We start from the raw sequence: 24,306 nt of genomic DNA, 5'->3' as shown, positions 1-24,306 counted from the left end.
AGTCCTCATCTAACAAAATATAAACCAAAATAACAAATATATATTTGAAGGTATTCAAAGTTTTATTGACAAACACACGTTAGACATGTAGACTGGGAGACAGATGAGAAAGATTGAGCTGAGAAAGTGAGCAACAAAACAGGGCATACACCATCTGGACAAATATATTGGAATATTTAAAATATAACTAATTTATTTGGACATATATTTTTTAAATGCTTAAATACACACCAAATAAGTATTTAAATAAAAAATTCTCACAGTAAAGAGGCATGTACATTTTAGGTCTGCCACACACACACACACACACACACACACACACACACACACACACACACACACACACACACACACACACACACACACACACACACACACACACACACACACACACACACACACACACACACACACACACACACACACCAGGTGCTTCATCTTCCGTCCCACTTTATTCTCGGTCTCAGATTTGCAAGAGGAAACCCTAAAAAAGAGATGAAGAATGATAATATCGTAATTCTTACATATTTCAGAAGATCTCATTCTGCAGGTGCTTGACTAATTCATATTTACAAAGGGCGCTCCTTTCACCATGATAGCTGTATAGTATATAAATGTGCCATTATCTTGGCTTTGTGGGCCCTGTGTGTTCCCCATGTGCTGCTCCACGCTACACAGAGCTGTGGGACAAGTCCAATAAGGCAGGACTAGCGTTGTTGAGCAGGCTCCCTCTTCTGGTGGGCGGAGGAGCGCCTGTAACCAACCACAAAAGTCAAGTGCGTCACTGACCATCCCTGCTGAATAAAGCAAAATATTTCTCTCAACAAGAACCACAAATGGTTTAGTGTCTGCTCTTACACTAGGTATAATGTTCAATATCTGTATATAAAAATATATATATATTTTATTTTATCATCTGTGTATTAGTCACAGTGTGGAAATATCAGTCATTAACTGGACTACTCCTTTGAGACCTGTGTGTTTACCTGTGTGAGAATAGACACACCACAGTGCCCCCATCAAGCCTATGCCTATGAGGAAAGCAGCAAACACAATCCCCAACACTGGGCCAGTGTCCATCCCGGAGCCTGCAGTGCACAGACGAGGAAGCAAACCACACAGTTACCGAATCGCAGCCACAATCCCTGCTGGAATCCCCCCCCACGCCCCCCCCCCAGGGCCCTCAGGGAATGCCCATCCACGCCCCCCCCCAGGGCCCTCAGGGAATGCCCATCCACGCCCCCCCCAGGGCCCTCAGGGAATGCCCATCCACGCCCCCCCCCCAGGGCCCTCAGGTAATGCCCACCCCCCCCCCCCCCAGGGCCCTCAGGTAATCCCCCCCCACGCTCCCCCGGCCCTCAGGGAATCCCCCCCCATGCACCCCCCTCAGGGCCCTCAGGGAATCCCCCCACGCCCCCCCAGGGCCCTCAAGGAATCCCCCCACGCCCCCCCAGGGCCCTCAGGGAATCCCCCCCCACGCCCCCCCCCCCAGGGCCCTCAGGGAATCCCCCCACGCCCCCCCAGGGCCCTCAAGGAATCCCGCCACGCCCCCCCAGGGCCCTCAGGGAATGCCCATCCACGCCCCCCCCCCAGGGCCCTCAGGGAATCCCCCCCCACGCACCCCCGGCCCTCAGGGAATGACCCCCAACGCCCCCCCACGCCCCCCCGGCCCTCGGAGAATGCCCCCCCCCACGCCCCCCCAGCCCTCAGGGTCATGATGATGTATCAAGGGTTAACAGCATGGGTGTGGACGTGAAGCTAGGCTCAAGCCCGGCGTTACTTACTGCTGTGGGCGGAGCTTGGCTTGGGCAACATAACGGGCCTTGGCGTTCTCTGGACTAGAGAGAAAGAGGGGATGAAACAGACAGAGATGCCCAGGGGGAAAGTGAATCACTACGAGCCCTAAGGGGATCACCAATGTCCATCCACTACGCACCAGCGGGTGGAGCCTGATGTCCGACCTGACCGACGGACAGATTGATCAGCATGGGTCTGGAGAGATTTCTGTGTTCACACTGAGAGAAGGGAGAGACGGAGCAGGGTAAGGCATCACTAGAAGACATGACCTGCCAATCTGCCAGTAAATCATGCACTGTACCTGTGGGCCGGACGGTCTGGATACGATGGCGGGGATCCGGAGGCCCTTGGGATACAAACATGCACTCGGAGCGGGGGCTCTTGGGGGTCCCTGGGAGGTCGACTCGGCTTCACAGAGACGGACGCTACAGTGCAGAAACTGGACAGAGTTGTTGTAGACGGGCCGGAGAACAAAACTGAACCGGAGTCTATGTATCTGCGCCTCCTCTCCTCCCATTTCTCCCTCTCTCTCTGCCCCCACGGCTCGTCCTCCTCTTCCCCCCCGCCCACCTTGTTCTCTCCGGTTCAGTCGCGCTTTGTTCCTCGCGGCTTTTAGTGGACGCCTGAATGTCAGATCCTCCTCCTCCTCCTCCTCCTCCTCCTCCTCCTCCTCCTCTTCGTCTTGGTGGTGCATTTTGCTAAGTGTCAGCGTGGAGTCCGTGGAACAGCTGTCCGTGACCACTGACCAGCCTGGGAACGCTCGGGGGTCCGAAAGCGGAGACACCACACAGTGCCGCACCTCCACTGCCCCGTGACTGGCCCCTCTGGCTGAAAGCTTCCAGCAGCAGTCAGAGGAAACGTGTATGAAACATCACAGCGGCGCCCAACACGGTGTAACGTAGAGGTTAATCGTGATTGAGCCAGGACTCTAACGTGCAGCGTTAGCTACCAAGTATGCAATGGCAGTGCTGTGTAACAGTGAACATGGTGACATATTACTGCCTTTGTAGCGTGGCCACAGAGACGTTACAGAAGGGGCCTTTGTTGCAACATAGCTAGATGTGTTTATGTTAGCCTTGAGGCAGCCGATACTGTAGGAGACTAACAGACTGCAGCAGGAGCTCTAGTAGACAGATGCAGACAGACATGCACACAAACAGTCAGGCGACTGACCTCCACGTAGACACGATTATTGGCAGCGATGGCGCAAGGCCCGCTCTCCGTCTGCCTCGGCTCATAGCCCTCTGTAACAAACAGCTGCAGAGAGACCAGCGGGCCGGCCCTGCTCCTGGGATGAGGCCCCGGCCCCCGGGGGACCCACGCCATTCCTGTAGGCTGCTCCTCAGAACGGCTGGGGGCAATGGGGACCGAAGACAAACAGCTGAACTAAGAGGACAAACAAAGGAGAGGGAGAGATAGACACATATACAGGCATGTCTCTCTCTCTCTCTCTCTCTCTCAAACACACACACACCCACGCACACACGCGCACGCACACACTGTAACGTCTCACATGTATTACTAGTGGGGCCCACTCCTCGTCGGTCTCATTGTGCACAGCAACCAAAGACTGGTTTCTCCATAGCAACACCTGCAAACAACAACATGACAACGACAAGTCAGTGTGTAAGAGACAACATCACAGAGCACTTATGTCAGGGACTGAACATAGAAAAACCGAAGCGGTTGCCTCAGGGTGAGAGGAGTTACAATGTGAGTAGTTTATTCACATGCTACACATCTTTCTTGTTACACAGTCTAACAGATTTCTCCTTCAGCCCTTTCCTCCCTCCCTACTTTACTGCACCCTGTCCTTCCAGACCCTCTAACTCTCCCAGTATCCTCCTCCCACACTCATAGCCCCCGGGCGAGCTACACTTAGGCTGATCAACTGTGTTCCGGACACTCTGACCTAGGTCACACACACGGCGCCTGGAGGAGATTGAACAGCAATCATACTAACAAAACCGCAGACTAATTTCAGACGTCACGAATCATGAAAAACAGTTACAGCAGTGCTCTGCTTTTTCCTTCTCTCCCTGTCTAGCGTACAAAGTTTTCATGGCCGACATTATTTCCGAAAACCAATTTTCCCAAACCTGTAAACACTAACTCTAAGCCTTACCCTGACCTTAACCTCAACAACCTAACTTCTATAGCGATCTTTAAACCAAACACTAACCATAAATCATTAATCCTAACCTTAGCCCTAAACCTAACCCATAGGCCTACAAAGGTATTTGGAAATGTTATGACTTTGCTAAAAGACCTGACCTTTTACCCTGTTTAACATGTTCTAGTAATGACAAGACATTCACGTGAAATGTGGTTCTGAAAATGTAGGGGAAACACACACACACACACGCACACACAGTAGGGCTCCAAATCCCTTTTCCTCAACCCACCTAAGGAAGCCCATCCCTGATGCATCTCCCCAACAGATTTGCTTCTCTGATAAGGCTGCCAGAGGTCCATATAACTGATCTGTTTTTTCCTGTGCACAGAATCACTGTAAAATGGCTGTGCCAAAACACATGGTTCCATTACCAGTCTGGACACCATTTGGAAACATGGTGAGACAAACGTTGCAGGAACAATAAGTGCTAAAATGTCTCTCACTAGTGCTGTGCTCAGGGCTCGGTTTCCGGCCCTCTCCTCTGGTTTCGACACACCAAGTCACTTGTCTCCGTCATATCCTCAGATGGTCTCTCCTATCATTGCTATGTGGATGACACCAAACTATTTCCTCATACCCCCTTCTGAGACTCAGGTGTCAACAAACACTTCTGTGTGCCTGGCCAACATCTCTGTTTGGATGTTGACCAACTACATCAATAACAAGACAGAGCTTCTCTTCCTTCACTCTAAGAAATGTCTATCACGGTTAACAACTCCATGGTGTCGTCGTCGTCGTCGTCCCCCCCCAGAACTTGAAAGATAAAAATCTTAAATGAACAAATGACACTGAAAGATTTGCAATCATTTACTCAACAAAAATATGCAGGAATGTCATTTCATAATTTCTTAATGCTGCCTTTCCTAATAACTAAGAACTGTCTATGAGTCTCTTACATTGACTGGGAGGATGCTTTTTGACGACTTCTTAACAATACAGCATCAACTTTGTTCAGGGTGGTCTTGCATGCAGTGTCTGTTTCAATCCTCACACCTGCATTTCAATATGATTGAGATCTGGGCTTCATCTCTGCCATTTCATAACCCTCCATTTCTTCTTTTTGAAGCTTTGTGTGTGTTTTTGGATCATTGTTCTGTTTCAAGATCCATGTTGGGTCAAGGTCCATCTTCAACTCCGTGACAGACGGCCTCACATTCTTCTCTGGTACAATATGGAATTCATGGTTGACTCAATGATGACAAGAAGGCCCTGAGGTAGAAAATCTGATCCAAATGATAATCCCACTGCCTCCATGCCACCTCTGGTCTCTTCACTGTCCCACACTCTGCCCAGTCCAGTCAAAGCCCTTTGACTGCAAACAGCTGTAACCAGCAATCAGCTTCCCCTTGAAGCTATGACAGCAAAGTCCCTGCCCTGAAAACGTATAAAAACCTATCTTTTGAAGAGTATCTAAAAAAAAATTATAATAATCAACCCTCCCCCCTTTTGTAAACAAAATAAAATATGAAGTCACTCTGGACAAGAGGGTTTGCTAAATGTCTAAAATGTATGTTCTCTGAATATATTTTCTCTCTTAAACCACCATCTAACCTTGTTTTCGTACTGCACCCCTCTGGGGTGTTCCTGCAGCAGCCCCTCTGTCCCACAGGAAATGACCGGGAAGGCCAACAGGAAATGGCTGTCGTTGGACTGTGCCTTACACTGAGGATCCCTCAGAGTCACCATAGCTACCGGAAAAGACAGGGTCTGTAGAAGGTAGCATCAGAACCCTGACACCAGGTACCATCATGTGTAGAATAGGTCAACATATGGTATATCTATGCCAAAGCCTTGTTACATTGTGAACTAATGTTAAATAGCTACAGCAATAGCAATAGCAATAGCAATAACGATAGCGATAGCGATAGCAATAGCGATAGCAATAGCGATAGCAATAGCGATAGCAAAAGCGGAAACAGAAATGATCAAACGCTTAAACACAGTGTAGAATGGCTGATAACTGCCTTGTCAAAAACAATGTAATTTTTCAATGTAATAATGCAGAGTTAAAGTTATTTTTTTTAAAGGCATCACTATTACCTTGTTATAGTCTTTTTCAAACTTGAAAATAAATAAAGCATTTACAAAGGTTATGTCACATTGGTCAAAACTGGTATTGAACAGCGTTGTTGTGATCAAGCTTGGCACTGCTGAGTTGGTTTTATGGCACCGCCAAGCTTGAACAACGCTGTTCAAGCTTGGTTGTTGGCCGTTGAATGCATTCTCCTCCGAACACAAATGCTTATAATATGAAACCTTTATGTATCATCATGCTAGTTTGAGTGAAAATAAAATAATAATAAATAACTCATATTTTTATCATTAATAACTTAATAAATGTATCATTATAAATCTCATTCAAAAGTGCCACCATCTTGCCTTTGTACCCAAACTGAATATCGAGACCCACTTTGGCAAATCTTAATACAGTACAAATACAATTTTGATCAACAAACTAAATGTTCATTATAAAGTGTTTAGTTCACAGAAAATCTAAATGTTGTTTGGATAAGAGAGCATTGTTATCCAAAATAACTTACAACAAAAAGAAAGGTCTGGGCACTGAGACTGTCCAGGGTCATTTTTATGTTTCTTTAAACAGTAGACATGCAGAGGTACAGAGCACGAATTTAGGTTAAATAATATGCAAGTTTGGGCAATCCTAAATCATAATTTCCAACATTAGAGAGCTTTGCTTTGCTAAATTGAGGCTGATACATTTCATTCAGTTGTTTAATTAATTTAATTCAGTTTAATGCATCTGCGACTGTATTCACCTTTCCTATTTTTCTATTTCTGTTTCACTGGAATGTTTACAAGCCTATGAGCAGGCAAGTCTGAATACATGGAATATGATTGTTCAAAAACCTGTTCAAACCCAGGTCTCCCATGTGACTGGCTGTGTCTTTAACCATTACATTACGCTGCTATACATTCACTCTGTGTCGGGATAGCATCTCCACATTAGAACATTTTGTCACGCATTTACACCGTTAGACACCATTAAGGATTAAATATTGTGTTTACGTTTCTTATTAAGTTTGCCTTGACCAAAAATAGCATCTATGAACTGTATTGCTTTTGCCACTGGCCGTTTTAACAGCTTATTAGCCTGTAATAGGCTTACTGGTATGTACCAACTGACTACTTGGAATAGTCACAAGAATTTAGCAATTTCTAGCGAGACTGAATTATGACCTTAACACAGACAAAGCTATGTCATGGCACAAAAACGTTTGTTTTTGTTTCATTCGTGAATGACATTGATACAATAACTATCAATATAGGTGACGATAACTGACATTTTCGTCAAGCGAAGAGACGAGAGAATCATGGAAACCCCTACTCTTTTATTGCCCAAGGGGTTTTTATCTAGCCTATATTACCCCAAAAATCTTGCATGGATGCGTACTTCAAAAATCCACCAGTAATAGTTCACAGGCTTACTATAACATAGCTACTGAAGGTTGTAGCCAGTAAAGTTTTTATCTATCCGGAACAAATCCTAATGCATTATGTGCTTTGACTGTGACAAGATTCGAACACGGGACCTTTTGGATGCAGGTCCACATCTCTAACCACTACACTATTTAAAAAGGGGAAGTCAATCTGTTAGTCAGTCAGTCACTAAGAGACATTGTACATGTACGTTTATTATTATTAATAGTATCATTATAATAATCAATTTTATTTCACCCAATTTTTCCCCCTCACAATTTTATGCATTTTATTATAATGTAATTGCCACATCACAACAACCCCAAAGCAGGTTCAGGACAGTCACAGAGATATACATCCTCTGATGCACTTCTCACCAAGCCGTTCTACTTCTTATCACACTGCTCGCTTATCCAGGAATCACTCACCGATGTGTGCTGGAGGAGAGCGCATTCCCTGACCAACAACCAGGTATAAAGCTTGCAGGTGTCAGTCCACCCCAAGTAGCTGCCAAAGCACGATCCGTCATAGCAACCCCGGTCCACATCAATGCGTCCACACACGGTGGGCCTGAGCAAATACGTTAGCATGCCAAACAACTAGTGCAACCACAGAGTAGGAGTGACCTGCAGAATGTGCCTGTCCACGGCCACGTTGAGCTGTCCGTCCTGACAGTGCACGCTGATAGCCTCTCGGCCCCCGCTGGTCCCTCTGCCCCCGCTGGTCCCTCTGCCCCCGCTGGTCCCTCTGCCCCCGCCACTCAACCACTGTCTCAGCCGGCGCTCCTGGGCCCACGGGGGCCGATCGCCCAGCACACGCATAGGGAGGCTGCCTGGTGTGTGGAGGACGCGGGAGGTAAAAGAGAGAGACAGAGAGAGAGAGAGAGAGGGGGGGGGGTGGTTCTTACACACAGACTGACATGTTATTAGGGACATCAGACCTCCAGAACACTAAAGAGAAGGTGAATTAGCAGGAACTTCCAAAACGAACACACTGTTAGGACACATGAAATGAATCGGCCAGTACAAACACAATGATGTTCGTAAGAGACACACACAGGTCCTGACCTGAACCACCCCCAGTCAGTCGGATCACAAAGCGATTGGCCAGGTCCGCCTCTGTGTATGAGGTCACCTTGGGGAAACCATTCTGACTGGCCCAGTTTAAGAGGTCATGGGTGGTAGAAAGGTCAGGGTTGAGCACACTGGTTAGTGTCAGGTCGGGCTCCGGAGGATAGATCGGGGACACACTGTTGGAGGACTGAGATGAAAGAAAAAAAAACAGAGTGAGAAAAAGGCTCAAAACCAAAACAGAGCTTTGATATTTTGTTCATAGACTGTGTATAGTGTGGAATCTGAGAATTAATAATTAAGTATTCGCATAGAATCGAGACAACATGAATGTACGTTTCATTGGAAGTGAATGTGCCTAGACAATGAGAACAACAGCAACGTCCGTGTTTAGATTATCTCTCTGATAACCACAGGAATGTTTACATTGACCATCTGGCATGGGTGTCTTGGAAACATGATCTTTGCTAGGTTGACACGCCCTTCAATGTACATATCAGCTTGTAACCAACATTACAGTGAGTAGATTCTGGACATTCATTGAAACAGGACAACTCTGCTGCATTAATCCAATAAATACAGAATTTATTTTCTCCCTTGATTTGTGCGGGTCCTCTATTTTTTTTAACCACTGCTAAATTCTAACAATAGCCTTGCCAATGTCATCTGTAATAGGTGAAATTTAGGACAAGACACCCTAATCAATGTCTCACGTTTCACCTCACATTCAATTAATTTATTTCAATGATTTCGTTTATTCCATCAGACCTATTTAACTCCGGGCTTTTCATAACAAAATCTGGAACAAGCGAAGGACCCATTCTAGCCCACACAACAGGAAGACCAGCGTCACAAGTCAGGTGCTATGTAGACAGAGGCGTGACCCCTCACGTAGACGAAGACGTGACCCCGGAGCCCAGGGACTGTGAGAGCCCAGTTGACTGGAACGGCACTACTGAGGATTAGCACCAGCATGTGCCAGCCGGCGCTGGGAACCAGCGGCACCAGAGAGACCGTCACCTCTACCTGCAGAGAGCTGGGAGATAAGGGGTTGGCCCTGTCACTGAAAGGCTTCGGGGGGGAAGAAATGCATCTCAACTGACGAAGGGTTAACCCGATACAACGATTAGGTAATACGAATGAAAACTGGCATTACCTAAATCAGCATCAGATATTTCTATGTATGTTGTGTATGTGTGAAGGCACCGTAAACTCACCCACACAGACCTGAACCGGCTGAATGGAGCTTGATGACATGTACCTCAGGGTTGCCTCCCCCGTCTGGGGCACAGCCCTTCACCTCCTGTGGCTGCAGGTCAGAGGTCAGGTAGTTGTGTGACAGGAACAGAGACTGCAGCTTGCACACACTGGGCATGGTGGCATCTGAGACGGTTAGACAGGACAGAGAGACCGGGGGTTGTGAATCTGATGTTTAATGCTATTGGGTTATTGGGCCCGATCTGTTTAAAATCTGTTTACCTAAGTATTTCAAGTTGGGGTTGCACTTACACAAGACCTGAAGGCAGAAATGCATGGAACTGGTTGACTAAACAGAGAAGGGACATGCTTTTCAAACATGCTCAATATTCTCAATGGAAATTTTACCAAGGTCAGTGTTTGTCCCTACCCTAAATCCTAACACTCACATGTGCCTTACATTTCACCGTAAACCTTCCCTAACTCCCACCCTAACTGTTTTAGAAGTCAACTTTGAGTAATGTTCTGCCTTTCCCATTGAGTGAACTAAATCACATAAATGATGGCCTTCAGGGCAGATCTGCCTCCAGGGCATGTTTGAGTAAGTAAAATTCCCAACAGCAAGCGGTGAAAGAACAATCATTTGTGCGCTCGCTTGTAATTACTACAGCCAGGCACGGATCCCTACACATCAACAGCAACTGTGGTGTTTCAGTTAGAGCTACTGTTTTAAAAGGCTCAGTCCTCTATTTCTAGCTCTTGAGTAATGAGGACTGGAACAAGATTGAAAAGAGGAATGGAAATAAAAGGGCACTTTCATGGTTGAGGTCTAGTTTGTCAGGAAGGATGTGTATTTTGGTGCCCATTTACTTTTACAAAAATGGTAGATATATGTCAGAGCGACCAGAAACAGTTTAGTTAGTTGATTTGTTAGTTTCCAAGAACATGTGAGGTCAAAGCTTATGATTTTGCAAGTCATGCAGTGATTACAGGGGTTATTTCTGGCGTTTCAGATGGATTTCTAGGTTTGGTGGTCGAGGATGAACCTACCAGGTATGGTATATGCACGGCGACTGACAAGAATGGTTGACAGGAAGGAGGAAAGCTATCGGTTTTACTGTTGTTAGAGAAAAAGTGGAAGATTTTAACATTAGATATGCGAGTTAAATGTTATATGGTAACACAGCATAACAAGTGTAAAACATTTTTATGCGAATTATGTCACAGGAAGCAAATATGAGCATTTTTGCATTTTACTGCCAGAAACGAGTCCTTCATTTCCGGGGTGAAAGCAAATCACAATATCCAGAATTCATAGCAATTTCACAGTGATGTTTCATCATCAGAATCAGCCACTGAGGCAAGAAAAATAGTGGGTGGGTAGCAAGCACCCAATCATCTGCGAAAGCTAGCAAAGCCCCTATTTTGAAAAAAATAAAAAACACCACAGAGAGTTGGAACACAATTTGACAAAGAAATAAGGCTGTAGTCATCACAAACCCAGAGTCAACCTGTCTATTCTGCAAAGTCATGGCCAATACGGACAGGTCCAATGGCTCTACTGAACTAGGACCACATCTCCCAGAGTATCTACTAGTGAGATCGACCAATCAGTTAAACCCAAAGACCACAGTATTTGCTATGAAACATGACTCCATTGACTTTTAAATCAAACAGTAGGCTCAATCAACCAATGACGTCAGTCTTCTCAGGTCCTCCTGCAGGTTAGCTGCCTTCCTAAAGGACTCTGAGACCTGGAACTGGGCAGTGTATGGAGATGTGGTGGAACTGTCAGCATTTTAATCACTATTTGATGGTAGCGGTAGATGGCTGTAACCTTTCCAGCAGTAGTGGAATCACTGATCATCACCCCTGTAAGTGGATTGCTGAGTGCCTCAACTGATGATCCTGTGTGCTTGAGTGACGCTGATGGAATTCCTGTACGGCTTCGGTTGTATATCTTTTGGGAGTGGATGTGATTAAGACCTCAAGTGACTTTGGTCTTGTTCCACTTGGATAGATGTATTTCTGTCTGTTTGTGTGTGTGTTTGGGGAAGGGGGGGGGGGTGCCTGGCTTACCCTCTCCCACATGGATGTAGACACGGTTGGCGCTGGCTGTGTGTGTGAAGGAAGAAATGGATCCATGGTGACGCTGTGCCCAGTGCAGCAGAGCTTTCGGACGGAAAGGCAGAGAGGGAACTGGCTGCAGCTGCACGGTCAGACGGCTGGACTGTACTGTGGAGTTAGGAAAGGCCTGGGACAGAGACAGACGCTGCGGCTACAGAGAGACATGACGACACACTGTCCCCCCCGCATAGGGAGCTTTCTACCAAGATTCACTAGGTTGCTTAACAACCCGAAAAATGCACACACAAACACTGTAATTCGTAATGCCTGAACTTAACCTAGCCTTCATTTTACTAAGATAAAGATAAAGTCACTTGTGTTACAAATACCAATTGTGAGGTGGTACACTTCCTCAAAGTTTTGCTGCTGCTTGGGATGCGATTGAGCCAGATTCTATAATTGATCATTTTGGAAGTGTCAAAAGCACTGGGGAGGGAGATTGAGGCACAACAAGAATGAACTTAGTCATATTTCTTTCAAAACATGCATCCCGAAGTTTCTTTGAAAAATACAGGATTTTCCTCAACACAGTTATGTCACAGAAATGCTATATCCCCAGCATCTTGTAGATCCGTCATACAGTGACAGAAAACAAGTGCTATTCACGTGTATCTCTATTGTATCTCTATTTCTAAATACTGGAAAATCCATGACATTGAACCTTATGGGTTCTTAATGCTAGACTTTCATAGTGGGGAGATGGATCAATTAAATCTGGTATATAGGTCTGTGTTTTTTTAAAGCATCCGACAATACAAAATGTCAGTGTATCGTGTCACATGATAGAATGCTACATTATACGTCACTTGATATACTAAAACATCACTAGGTAACACGCGCGCACACACAGTCCTACAAACACCACACACGCACGCACACGCACGCGCTAACCTGCACTAGCACAGGCAGACCCGGTGGTAGTTGCTCTGTCTCCAGCGACCACCGCATTGGCCTCTTAGAGTTCAGTACAAGGAGGATTGGACGGAGGGGAGCAGATGGAGACAAGGGGCTCAGGAGCACGGTCACCTACAAGGGAAGAGAGTTCGTGATCGTGGGTACACTGCCACTTCAAAGTTTGGGGTCACTTAGAAATGTCCTTGTGTTTGAAAGAAAAGCGCATCCCTGGGTCAATTAACAATAATAATCAAATTGGTCAGAAACAGAGCGTAGGCCGTGTTAATGTTGTAAAGGACTACTGTAGCTGGGAATGGCTCGTTTTTTTTAATGGAATGTCTACAGAGGCCCATCTTCAGATTCTTGGTAATTTCTCCACATGGAATAGACTCACAATTCTCACAATTCTCAAAACAAGAATAGACTGACGAGTTTCTGAAGAATGTTCTTTGTTTCTGGCCATTTTGAGCCTGCTATCAAACCCACAATTGCTGATGTTCCAGATACTCAACTAGTCTAAAGAAGGCCGGTTTTATTGCTTCCTTAATCAGCACAAGTTTTCAGCGGTGCTAACATAATTGCAAAAGGGTTTTCTCATGATCACATAGCCTTTTAAAATGATATACATGGATTAGCAAATAATGTGTAATTGGAACACAGAAGTAATGGTTGCTGATAGCGGGCCTCAGTACACCTTAGTAAAAAATGCTGTTTCCAGCAACAATAGTCATTTACAACATTTAAAATGTTCTTACTGTATTTCTGATCAATTTGATGTAATTTTCAAATGGACAAAAAAAAAGTGACCGCAAACTTGTGAACAGCAGAGTACGTGCCATGTGTGTCCCACTGTGAGAAAGAGAGGTGGGGGGGGCACCTGTTTGTTGGGACTGCGTGTCGCTCTCCCCACAGCGACCACATGGGTCTCTTTCTCCCCGTTCCCTCTGGCTGCACAGCCGGGGCCAGCGTCAAAGCGCTCCAGCAGGCCCTGTACAGGGTGGAGGGCCCCCGCCGAAGACAGAGGGCACCCCACCCCCCAAACGTCACCTGGAAAGACAACCGGCTCATCGTTTTTGTCGGTTCACAGGGAACAGCGGCAACACGCTAACATAGATAAAAGAACCTGAAGACGGAGATGAAATTGGAAAAAGAGGCCTCCCGAAAAAACTCAGATAGCTGACGAGGATACTAGTCAAAAACAAATGCTTTCAGATTAGTATTGCATGGCTCCCTGATGTACACAAGCCTATTAGTCTGCCTCTGGCTCTTTCCCTCCTACTCATGACATTCACTTTTGGCCCACTATTACGAACAGACAAGTTGTTATTGTCAGATTGAACAGAGCAAACTGGCAAGTGTCCTGTGATTGAACTTTCAAAAGTTTTTCCCCCTTTTAAAGAGCTCTTTCGCTTTCTCCGAAATATTCCACTTTCACAGTGTTAAGCCCAAGTTGGCCCTTTGACAACATGTCTCATATCATTAAGTCCATTAATATTATTGTCAAAGCAGAGTCCCTTGTGGGTGTACCCTTGAGATTTTGTCTTTACAAAATAGTGAATTCGCACTACTTGGAGTGGAATCTCTATAACCAATGCTGAAGGTGCCCCCAAGTCTAATATCTTGTTACCTGCTGTTCTCTCCCCTAGCAGAAGGAGGCAGAAGAATATACACCCGGTCTCTAACACCATGATTCCCGTTCTTCAGGAGAAATTTCAATGAGACATCACCACTTGCACCATCCTGAGGGGGAAACTAAACAATGATTAATACAGTGGATTAGACAGAGACCACAATCTCTATGTACAAAATGTTATTTTGGAGCAGCTAAGAAAACACTAGGATTGTTTTTTTAACCTAGGAAACAAACAAACAAACAACAATGTAGTACCTCCCCTAATGGTTTCTCATATCACAGTATCATCAGAACATCATCATGCTTCTCCTATTCTGGACAGTGTCGTGCACTTTTGAGAAATGTTTTTCAGTATTTTTCTCAGAAAAATGTCATTAACAGAAATATGTGAATAACAAGCTGTTAATTCACATTTTAATGCAACAATTGATCATTTCAAACACGCCTGACTGAGAAAAACAGGCATCAGGGTCGGTAAATGCAACCACACTCAATTTGAAAGAAGCTTAGGATACAATGGTTTTAGGATAACTTTTCAATTAGATTAACATTATAGTATTAGATTTTTTTTTTACAAACACTATAAAAGGTATATTATTTACTATTGGTTAAGATCAGTCTACAATGTGAATATAATAAAATTCTAATTTATCTCATAATTTTGCTTGGTCATTATTCTCTCATTGAGCAGTTTATTGTTTTGGAGTGGCGAGTCAGAGGACGGCACCACATTTAACACACAACGATATTTACAACAAAATACCCGGCGCGCAAAACAATAATATAGTTTTTAATAATATAGTTCTATATGTCCATAAAGAATTCACTGAGAACTTCAAACCAACAGTCATTGGAAACAGAAGCCAAACGGTACAGGCCTTAATGTCATAATGCAAAGGCAAATAATAAGGAATTACGTCTAAGAAAAATGCATTCACAATTCCAAATCACCTAACTGAACTAAAGGATAACTCGATATACACCCGATATATTTTAAACAGATTTCGACTCACAGCACTTCGAGTATCACTCCCACCTACCGAATACAGACTATAACCAAAGTCGTAACTAACTCACCTGTGACAGTTCCCTGTGCAGCTGGACGTAGAAAGCAGATTTGTTGATCAGCTGTTCCCTGGCAGGTTGAAACTACGTTAAGACGGTATTGGCGTGTATCTCCCTCTCTCTCTGTGTCACTCTAGACACCGCTGCCTTTACCAAAACTATGTGCGAGCACTGGCTCGCAGATGGGATATATATTGCCTTGATTGGCAGCGAAGGACCTAATCGTTTCCGATAAGCCAACTACTTTTCTGAGTCATTAGAATTTTTGGAGGTGGGATACAGAATTTAAAGAGATTCCCGCGAAAGAGTATAAAAGACAGGGGAGGAGCGTAGGAATGGGGCGATAGACTGGAGATAGGAAAAGAGAAAAGGGTCTATAAACGCACGGAAACGTAGAAAAAAAAAACAAGAAGATTGGTAATCTGTTTAGGCTAGACCCTCATGTCTCCGCCTTAACCACTTGAGTCGTTGTCCAGACAGGCTAGACGTTTAGGACTGTTTTAACGCATTGGGCTATTCCGGGACAGATTTTTTTCAAGAGTTACCCTTCTCGTTTCGCCTGTTCCTCGTTGGGATATAGCGTGGGATGGCGTGTACAGAGAACAGAGGGAGGGTGAATAAATAGAGGAAGGCAGGAATTGAGAAGTTGGAGAGACGCAGGGAAATTTGAAGGAATGCAGAGGGGGAGGGAAACGAAAGTACAAAATTCCTCGGAAGTTTGGTTAAAATTCTTATTATATATTATTATTCTATCAAAGTTTAGAAAGTACTCAAGCTGAATATTGTGTTAAAGGGAAGGTTTAGCCCATTTTAATGTGGCCTTATTTTCAGTCTTCCGTTGAGGTTGATCCCCCAAAAATGTAATAGATATTTACATACACTACCGTTCAAAGGTTAGGGTCACTTAGAAATGTGCTTGTTTTCGAAGTATGTTTCAAGTATGTTTTTGTAAGAGGAAGTTATATATTAGTTTGGAGTATGTACTTTTCTTTCAAAAAGAAGTGTGGAATGTAATATGAATGTAATACAACAGAACATCAGTTTGTATTCATTTACAGGAAGTCACATTCACAGATAGTTTCGTTCTGTCAAAGCTCACCACTGTAATTGGCCAATGGGCTTACATACACTGTTGAATTCTGGATAGCCACACTGAATAAATGAGTGTTTATTGCCTTTAGTGGTGGGAAGTTTAATTATTTCAGTTGACTCTGATCTTGTCGAGTCGTTCAGTAAAAAATTTCAATCTTTCAAATAATTTTGTTCATTTGAGTCAGTAATGCCTAAAGCCAATAGTTCAATTGAACGAGTCAGTCGTTCACAAATCTTTTTAACTTAGGCAAAGGCTAGGTGTCTGATTTCATGTGTTTATCAATACAATAAAAAATCAACTACTACATTGGCTTAATTATTTTAGACCTACAACGTGGCCAATTATCTGTTACAAAATGTCTTTATTATGCTACTGTCTTGATCCATTTTTCTTTGCGAACGTACAACAAACAGCGTATTCCATGGTTGGGTAGAACTCTGCTGCCATTAAAATGAACGAAACCACCGTTCAATTGAACGATAAAACTGAACGAGTCAGTCATTCGAGTCTTTTTACTCAGGCAGCGGGTGATCCTTGCTTGTTTTCATCTGTGCTTTTCCATGACATCGGTAATCAAGTACCTATATTATTATAGTCTACGTTCAATTATCAGTTATAAACATGTATTTATGATGTTCCTGCCTTGATCTATGTTTCTCTGCGAATGTACATAGAAGTTGATCGGAGAACTGAGCTGGAGGACCGGGTATGAAGCAAGTGATCATGTTGTAGTAATCCGCTGTCAAACGTTCTAATGAACGATACAACTGAACGAGTCACTAGAAAAAAGGAGTTGTGAGTCCCGAGTCACTAAAAAGATTTGTTCAAAACAAAAAATTGTTCGCCAACTGTACATCACTAATTGCCATGTCCTAACTGAGATCGAGTTGAACACGAAAAGGGGCAACGCTTACACGATCATTTCAATAAACGATTGGATTCTCTCTCCCATGGTTTGATGGGTACATTCTTAAGGGAAAGGGAGCACTATACGTAAAGTCTAATATCCTACAAGGACATTTCTATGGGACACCAACATTTTGAACAGTAGTGCAGATAGATAGATACTGTATTTTAAAAGTGTATATACTGTTGTATAAAAGTAGTTGTCACATTTCATGACTCATCACTTGCTGTTGATTACGATGCATTATGATAAAAGGACAGTGATTTTTCTCTTTAGAAAAGGAGTGCAGAGCAGTGTGGTCCGGGCCACAACGCAAGAATATCAGGCGTTCAGATTGCATATCAACTGCTTGCCTATGTTGAGGGCTGCTCTAGTGAGTGCCGAGTACTCAGACAAAATGAGTATTGTAACGGGTATGAGCAATGTGCCACGTACGATAATGATCAGATTATTTAATTTCATTTTCCATGATCGGGTAAGGTTACAGAAAACGATACATTCTCATGTCACTCACACTGCACGAAAAGCTAAGCGGTCGAATGGATGATTCTGCGGTCAGTAAAAACAGGTGGGAGTGTTCGTTGAGCATGCTGTTATGACTGGATTCTCAAGAGAAGCTCTCCCAGACACCCTACACACGCATAATGGCGTGTAGCTATAATTATGTTGCAGCATATTTTGATGAGTTATGTGCCTTTATTTTATTACAGTCATAACGCAACAACTGTACTCACATTTAACCTTTTGAACTCATGTTTTAGCTACAGTAGATCATTCAATTGTCAGTGGAAGTAGGTCTGCTTTAGCCATGACTTATTATCTAAAAAGGAAGTTGTCATTATTTGTAATCATAGTTAGCGAGAATAACCAGCTAGCTCATATTTAGCATCGCCATCAGCTTTCAAAAGTTATTATAAATACTACAGTGTAGATAACAAGCAAGACAACCTCTGAATTTCTTTTGAACAAGGAACTGTTAGATTCAAATTTTAATAACCTTCATATGTTTATGGTTACTTCAGTTTAGGTGAGAAATTTCTAATTTCTCCAAACAATGTGAGTGAATCGGAATCCCTAGTTGGCTAATTATTGTTGTTCTAGCTATCAATCATCATTGTTTTTCTCAGTACAGTGTAGAATGCAATGTTGTAGGTTTGCAATCGATATTCCATTGCTGACGGTCTATGTTGTTATTTGTTGTGAGCTAGACCCAAGCAAGCCACGTGTCAGAATTATTTATTCTACAGTCACTGGTGCAGAGACATAAATCATGGGTTTATGGTATAGTGTGAGTTGGTTTGGGGTGTTTCAGACAAATTTTTTTTCATTTAGACACATTTTTATAGTTTTTTGTAGGTAATGACGTATTTGAGAAGATATCAACAAAACATTTTGTGGAATCAACAACTAGCACAAACAATTTGAAAATAAAGCCACATGCAGAAATTCGTAAACTTCACTTTTAAAATCAGCACAAATGGTCAGGTCCATTTTACACCAGTTTCACAGAGACACTCCTATTACATGCCACAGAACTGTCATTTGTAATACAGTACTGTTCCAAAACGTCACTTCCAACAGGTTCAGGTTAGGCTGTCTATACAGTACAGGTCAAACATCTTGTAATCTGAAGAACTAGTTATCTTAATATTTCACAGGCTGAAAAGACACTATATCCATTATTGCTCCCAAAACTGTACTAATCTCCCTACAACTAGAATGTACACTGGAACTGTAAATCTAACAACATGTAAATCAACTGTAATCTCCCTACAACTAGAATGTACACTAGAACTGTAAATCTATCAACATGTAAATCAACTGTAAATGACTGTAAATTCATTCATATGATATATTTTTACCATTCATATCCACTCACATCATTTTCTCCCATTGTACATAAATATATATTTGGTGTATTCTGTCACTATAGTTCTACCACTAGCAAAACCATTACACCACATAGAAATCTGGGTATGTATACATTTCCAGAGTCAATAAATATGATTTTGCAGTTTATTGGTTGGTTTATTTGTCCCAGATACACATTTGTAATCTGAAATTAATAACACATTATTTTCTACCAGACTGTTCAGCATAGTATGACAATATTCTAAGCATTTTAATGGAATGTCAATCTTGATTGAATTACATTTTTTGGGGATTGGAGAGTATGTTTATTTTGTAGACAACAATTTAGAATATTTTTTATTTTGGTCAAGCTGTTCTCCACTTTCTCCAGACTGGTCTAAGAATAGGTCAGCATTTTAAATTAGCAGAGATGCAATATATCAATCAAAAGAAGTACAACCACTGAAACGAAATTACATTTCTACCATGGCTGCAATTAATTTGACCATGAACTCCTAGCAAAAAGCAGTTTCTAAAACCTAAAAGGGTTTATGGGAGAAGCATTTGAAGAGCCATTTTTGGTATCAGGTAGAATCCTTGTTCAGTCTGTTATAAAAACCTTTTGCAGAAATGTTTCTTCCTGAAATAAAAAAGCATTCTCCTGCAGTGCCCTTGGAAAGTACAACCCTGTTTCCAAAAAGATGCTGTGTAAAATGTAAATAAAAACAGGATGCAATGATATGCAGGTCATTTAATCCTTATATTGAATAGACAATAGTACAAAGAAAACATGTCAAATGTTTCAAAAATACATGCCCATTTTGAATTTGATGCCAGCAACACATTTAAAAAAAGGGACTATGGCATGTTTACCACTGTGTTGCATCTCCTCTTCTTACAACAAGAGGAGACTAATTGCTGTAGTTCTTGAAGTGAAATGTTCCCATTCTTACTTGATATTGGATTTCATCTGTTCAGTTTGGGGTCTCCTTTGTCCTATTTTTCATTTCATAATGCACCAAATGGGTGACAGGTCTGGACTGCAGGCAGGCGAGTTTAGCACCCAGACTCTTTAACTACAGAGCCATGCAGTTGTAATACGTGCAGAATATGGTTTGGAAAAGACAACACCTGGGCGGCAGCAAATGTTGCTCCAAAACCTGTATATATTGTTCAGCAATAATGGTGGCTTCACAGATATACAAGCCACTCATGCCATGTGCCCTAATGCACCCCCATACTATCACTGACACTGGCTTTTGCCCTGCCTGCTGATAATAAGCTGGATGGTCACTCTCCTCTTTAGTCTGGAAGACGCGGCATCCATAAAATTTTGATTTGTTACACCACAGGACAGTTTTCCACATCACCTCAGTCCATCTAAAATGAGCTCGGGCTCAGAGAAGGCTCCAGCATTTCCGGATGTTGTTTATGTATGAATTCTTTCTTTCTGCTCTGGAATGATATTTTAATCATGTTACGGACTTGTTGCCAATTGACCTTATTAGTTGTGTGATATTCCACCAGGATTAGTTTTTTAGCATTACACAACTTTTCCAGTCTTTGGTTACCTCTGTCCTGTTTTGAAACCTGTAGCTGGCATCAAATTGGGCATAGTGGGCCTATATTAAACAAAAAATAGTTTCAACATTTGATATTTGGTCTTTGTACTATTTTCTACTGAACATAGGGTTTAAATGATTTGCACATCTTTGCATTCTGTTTTTATTTCCATTTTTCTCAGCATCACAACATTTTGGAAACTAGATTGTATTATGTCCTCTTCACTTTCTCCACATCTTGTTGTGTTATGGACTAAATTTAGCTGGAAAACCTTTGTTGCTATTCATCTACCAACCCCATAATGACAAATTGAAAGCATGTTTTAAAAACTGTGTGCCAACTTACTGAAATAAAATTAAAATAAAATATCATGTACCTAACTATTCAGACCCTTTATTCAGTGCTTTGTAGAAGTTACTTTAGCAGTGTTCAAAGTGTTCTTTGGTATGCCTCTACCAGCTTGGCACACCTGGATTTGAGCAGTTTCTCCCATTTGGCCTTGTAGATCCTCTCAAGCCTTTTCAGATTGGACAGGGAGTCTCAATGAAATGTGATGTTCAGGTCTCCAGGCTTTGGCCCGGCCACTCAAGGACATTCACACCAAAGCCAGCCCATTCTGAGATCCTGTGCGCTTTGAACCAGGTTTTCTTCAAGGACCTTTCTGTATTTAGCTCCATTCATTCTTCCCTCAATCCTGACCAGTCTCCAAGTTTCTGCCACAGAGAAGCATCCCAATAGCATTATAATCCCAACACCATCCTTCACTTTAAGTATGCGATAAGTCATATGATGAGCAGAACCTTGGTTTTGCCAGATATAAAGCTTTCATGCCTAATAGTTAGAATTTAGAGAATAGAGAACCACTTTCCCTCATGCTCTCAGAGGCTTTTAGGCAGCACGTCATATGCCTTTAACTCAGGAGTCTAGCCACTGTAACATAAAGGCTTGGTTGATGGAGTTCAGCATTGAAGGCTGGCCTTCCTTAGGGATGTGACCAAGGCCCTTCTTGCCAGGTTATTTAGTTTGCTTGGACGGCAAGCATTAGGAACACTCCAGTTGTTTTGTAACCTTCCCCAGATCAATGCCTCAACACAGATGTCTATGGAGAGGTCCTTGAACTTCATGTCTTGGTTTTTGCTTGTTCTGACATGCACTGTGAAGTGTGGGACCTTATATAAACATGCATGCCTCTCAAAATAAAATAAGAATGGAATTTGCCAGAGATGGACTCTAATCACATTCACAGATTTGTTCCAAAGCCACTCCAGTCTTGTCACGGCTATGTGCTTCAGTGTTGTTTTTGAGATATCAAGGATAATCAAAGGAAATGGGATGGCTAAGGCTCCTGAATACTTATGTACAGGAGAGAATTCACTTGGATGGCTAAGGCTCCTGAATACTTATGTACAGGAGAGAATTCACTTGGATGGCTAAGGCTCCTGAATACTTATGTACAGGAGAGAATTCACTTGGATGGCTAAGGCTCCTGAATACTTATGTACAGGAGAGAATTCACTTGGATGGCCAATGGCTCCTGAATAATTATGTTTTCAATACAAAATATTTTCAATACATTGGCTAAAAAAATTAATAATGTTTTCCATTAGATTTTTTTTTTTTTTAAGATTAAAGGCAAAAAAAAGATTAATCAATTATAAACACAACAAAATCTGGAGAAAGTGAAGGAATAATTTTCAAAGGCATTGTAGGTAACCCTTTGGATGTAGAGCGCTTTCATCTTTCAGGTTGTTAATTGGAGCCAAAGAAGTGTCAAGTCCAGTCAGGCTGGCCAAAGCATGCCAATAATTAACTGTAACATTATGAAGAATAAGGAAAGCATTGGTGAGCTCAGCAGTGACCTAGAAGGACAACTACAGTGGAAAACTGAAGAACATTCACCTCTGGTTTCCATAGAAATCTTCACCAGCCAAACAACAGCAGCTGCACTGCAAGGTCCAAAAACACAGAAAGAAATCGTAGTTAGACCCAAAAGGTACAGAAAACTGTATGCAGAGTTCTGTAAAGAAAAAAGGATTCTGGACAGGAGAGACAATTATTAACATTTATCACAGTGAAGGAAATAGCGCAGAACAACAAGAACCGACATGTCACTGGAGTCGACCAGCCCCAGCATCCCAGATTCCTCTCCCAATCATCAATGTGCCGTTCAACAGAATCCAAATAGACATGGTGGGGCTTCTTCCCTGGTCAGATCGAGGTCATAAATATGTCATTGGGATGATGGACTATGCCATCCAACATCTAGAAGCGTTCCACTTTCGAGAGCAAACTCCATGACGGTGGTGTTCAGCCGGGAGGGAATTCCCAAGGATCACATCACCGGCCAGATCACCCCCTTCATCTCCAGGCTGATGAAGGACTGCTCCTCCACGTGCAACACCTCCACACGCCCATCCACAGACGATTTGGTTGAACGCTTCAACTAGACCCTGAAGAACATTCTGTGGCAGCTGATAGCCGAAGATGGCCGGGACTGAGACCAGATAATTCCATTCTTGGTTTTTGCGGTTTGTAAGACAACCCTAACCGCTCCATCATGGGACACATGCGGGAGATGGGTGAACACAGGAAGAACGCAGGGAGGGCACAGGGAGATGGCCCATGTTATGACATCCCCTGTAGGAGGCCCAGCGGCACTTATAACCGGCCCACCTTCGTCCAGGAGTTCCAGCCAGGGGTCATAGGCCTCGTGTTGGAGCCCACCACCCCAAAAAGAAATTACTAGCAAATAAATGTAAGACAAATTTAGTCAAATGGTCAGATGTCTCTGTGAATGTCCCAACATTTGTATGTCCCTTATTTGTGAGTTGCATATTATGAATGTGTATGTTTTATTGGCCATATAACTGGATTCATTATTTCAAAACAATCCAGATGAGGACATCCTCAGTTGTGGCCATACTTGAGTCTCCAAATCCCATTTTGGTTGAATAAGTTAAACATAATATATAACTGAGTGTTGGGTAATGATTTACCCCATGAGTATGATTTGTGTTTACACATTTTACAATTCAGCATTATTTTAGGCTGTTTGATTAATTTCATTAATTTAACTTTTATTTGGAAACGATGAAGACTGGTCCCTTCCTGCAGTCAATTCACAGGCAGCAAAACCATCTCACATTTGACATTTTTGAAAAATGTCTCACAGGTGAGATTCAAGTTTCAATAACCAAGTTAGCTAATTGATATTTTCCTTACTCTACTCAATCAAGTAACCCGAAAGCCAATGTTATCTAGCTGAGGCAGAGATGAGCTAACCAGCTTATGTAACCTTACTGCATCTAATTCCAGAGACAATTACTTTAAACACATTCATGTTACAAATAATCCAGTTTAAATTACCAAGACAGAATATGAAAATGTATTCAACATTGTGCTTCTGCTGGTGATTTGCAGGATGACCAAAGTTAAAAGGAGGGCTGTGACTGGATAACTTGCCTGCTGGGTCAATACCTCTGTTTGAAATGGTCC

General features: G+C 42.8%; 1 protein-coding gene across 4 annotated transcripts; it reads right to left on the bottom strand.

The window, feature by feature from the left end:
* Positions 1-41: 41 nt before the first annotated feature.
* Positions 42-23,563, bottom strand: engl (endoglin, like). Of its 4 annotated transcripts, none has more exons than XM_029123689.2 (17): positions 22,711-23,563; positions 14,327-14,451; positions 13,577-13,746; positions 12,697-12,831; positions 11,758-11,932; positions 9,699-9,864; positions 9,373-9,517; positions 8,479-8,671; positions 8,038-8,243; positions 5,525-5,680; positions 3,311-3,388; positions 2,971-3,183; positions 2,099-2,632; positions 1,937-2,015; positions 1,785-1,838; positions 987-1,088; positions 42-753 (listed from the first exon to the last, which is right to left on the bottom strand). In XM_029123689.2, the coding sequence occupies exons 2-17, from the start codon at positions 14,385-14,387 to the stop codon at positions 671-673; spliced, it is 2,550 nt and encodes an 849-aa protein (XP_028979522.2). In that variant the 5' UTR covers positions 14,388-14,451; positions 22,711-23,563; the 3' UTR covers positions 42-670. The 4 variants fall into 4 exon arrangements, with proteins under 4 accessions (XP_028979522.2, XP_028979523.2, XP_028979520.2 ...); XM_029123690.2 differs by lacking the exon at positions 22,711-23,563 and adding an exon at positions 15,410-15,941 and having other exon boundaries at positions 1,785-1,833; XM_029123687.2 differs by lacking the exon at positions 22,711-23,563 and adding an exon at positions 15,410-15,940.
* Positions 23,564-24,306: the final 743 nt, after the last annotated feature.

This window comes from Esox lucius, chromosome 11 (assembly GCF_011004845.1).
Source record: "Esox lucius isolate fEsoLuc1 chromosome 11, fEsoLuc1.pri, whole genome shotgun sequence".
Taxonomy (NCBI): domain Eukaryota; kingdom Metazoa; phylum Chordata; class Actinopteri; order Esociformes; family Esocidae; genus Esox; species Esox lucius.
This window is presented reverse-complemented; position numbering and strand designations above follow the sequence as displayed.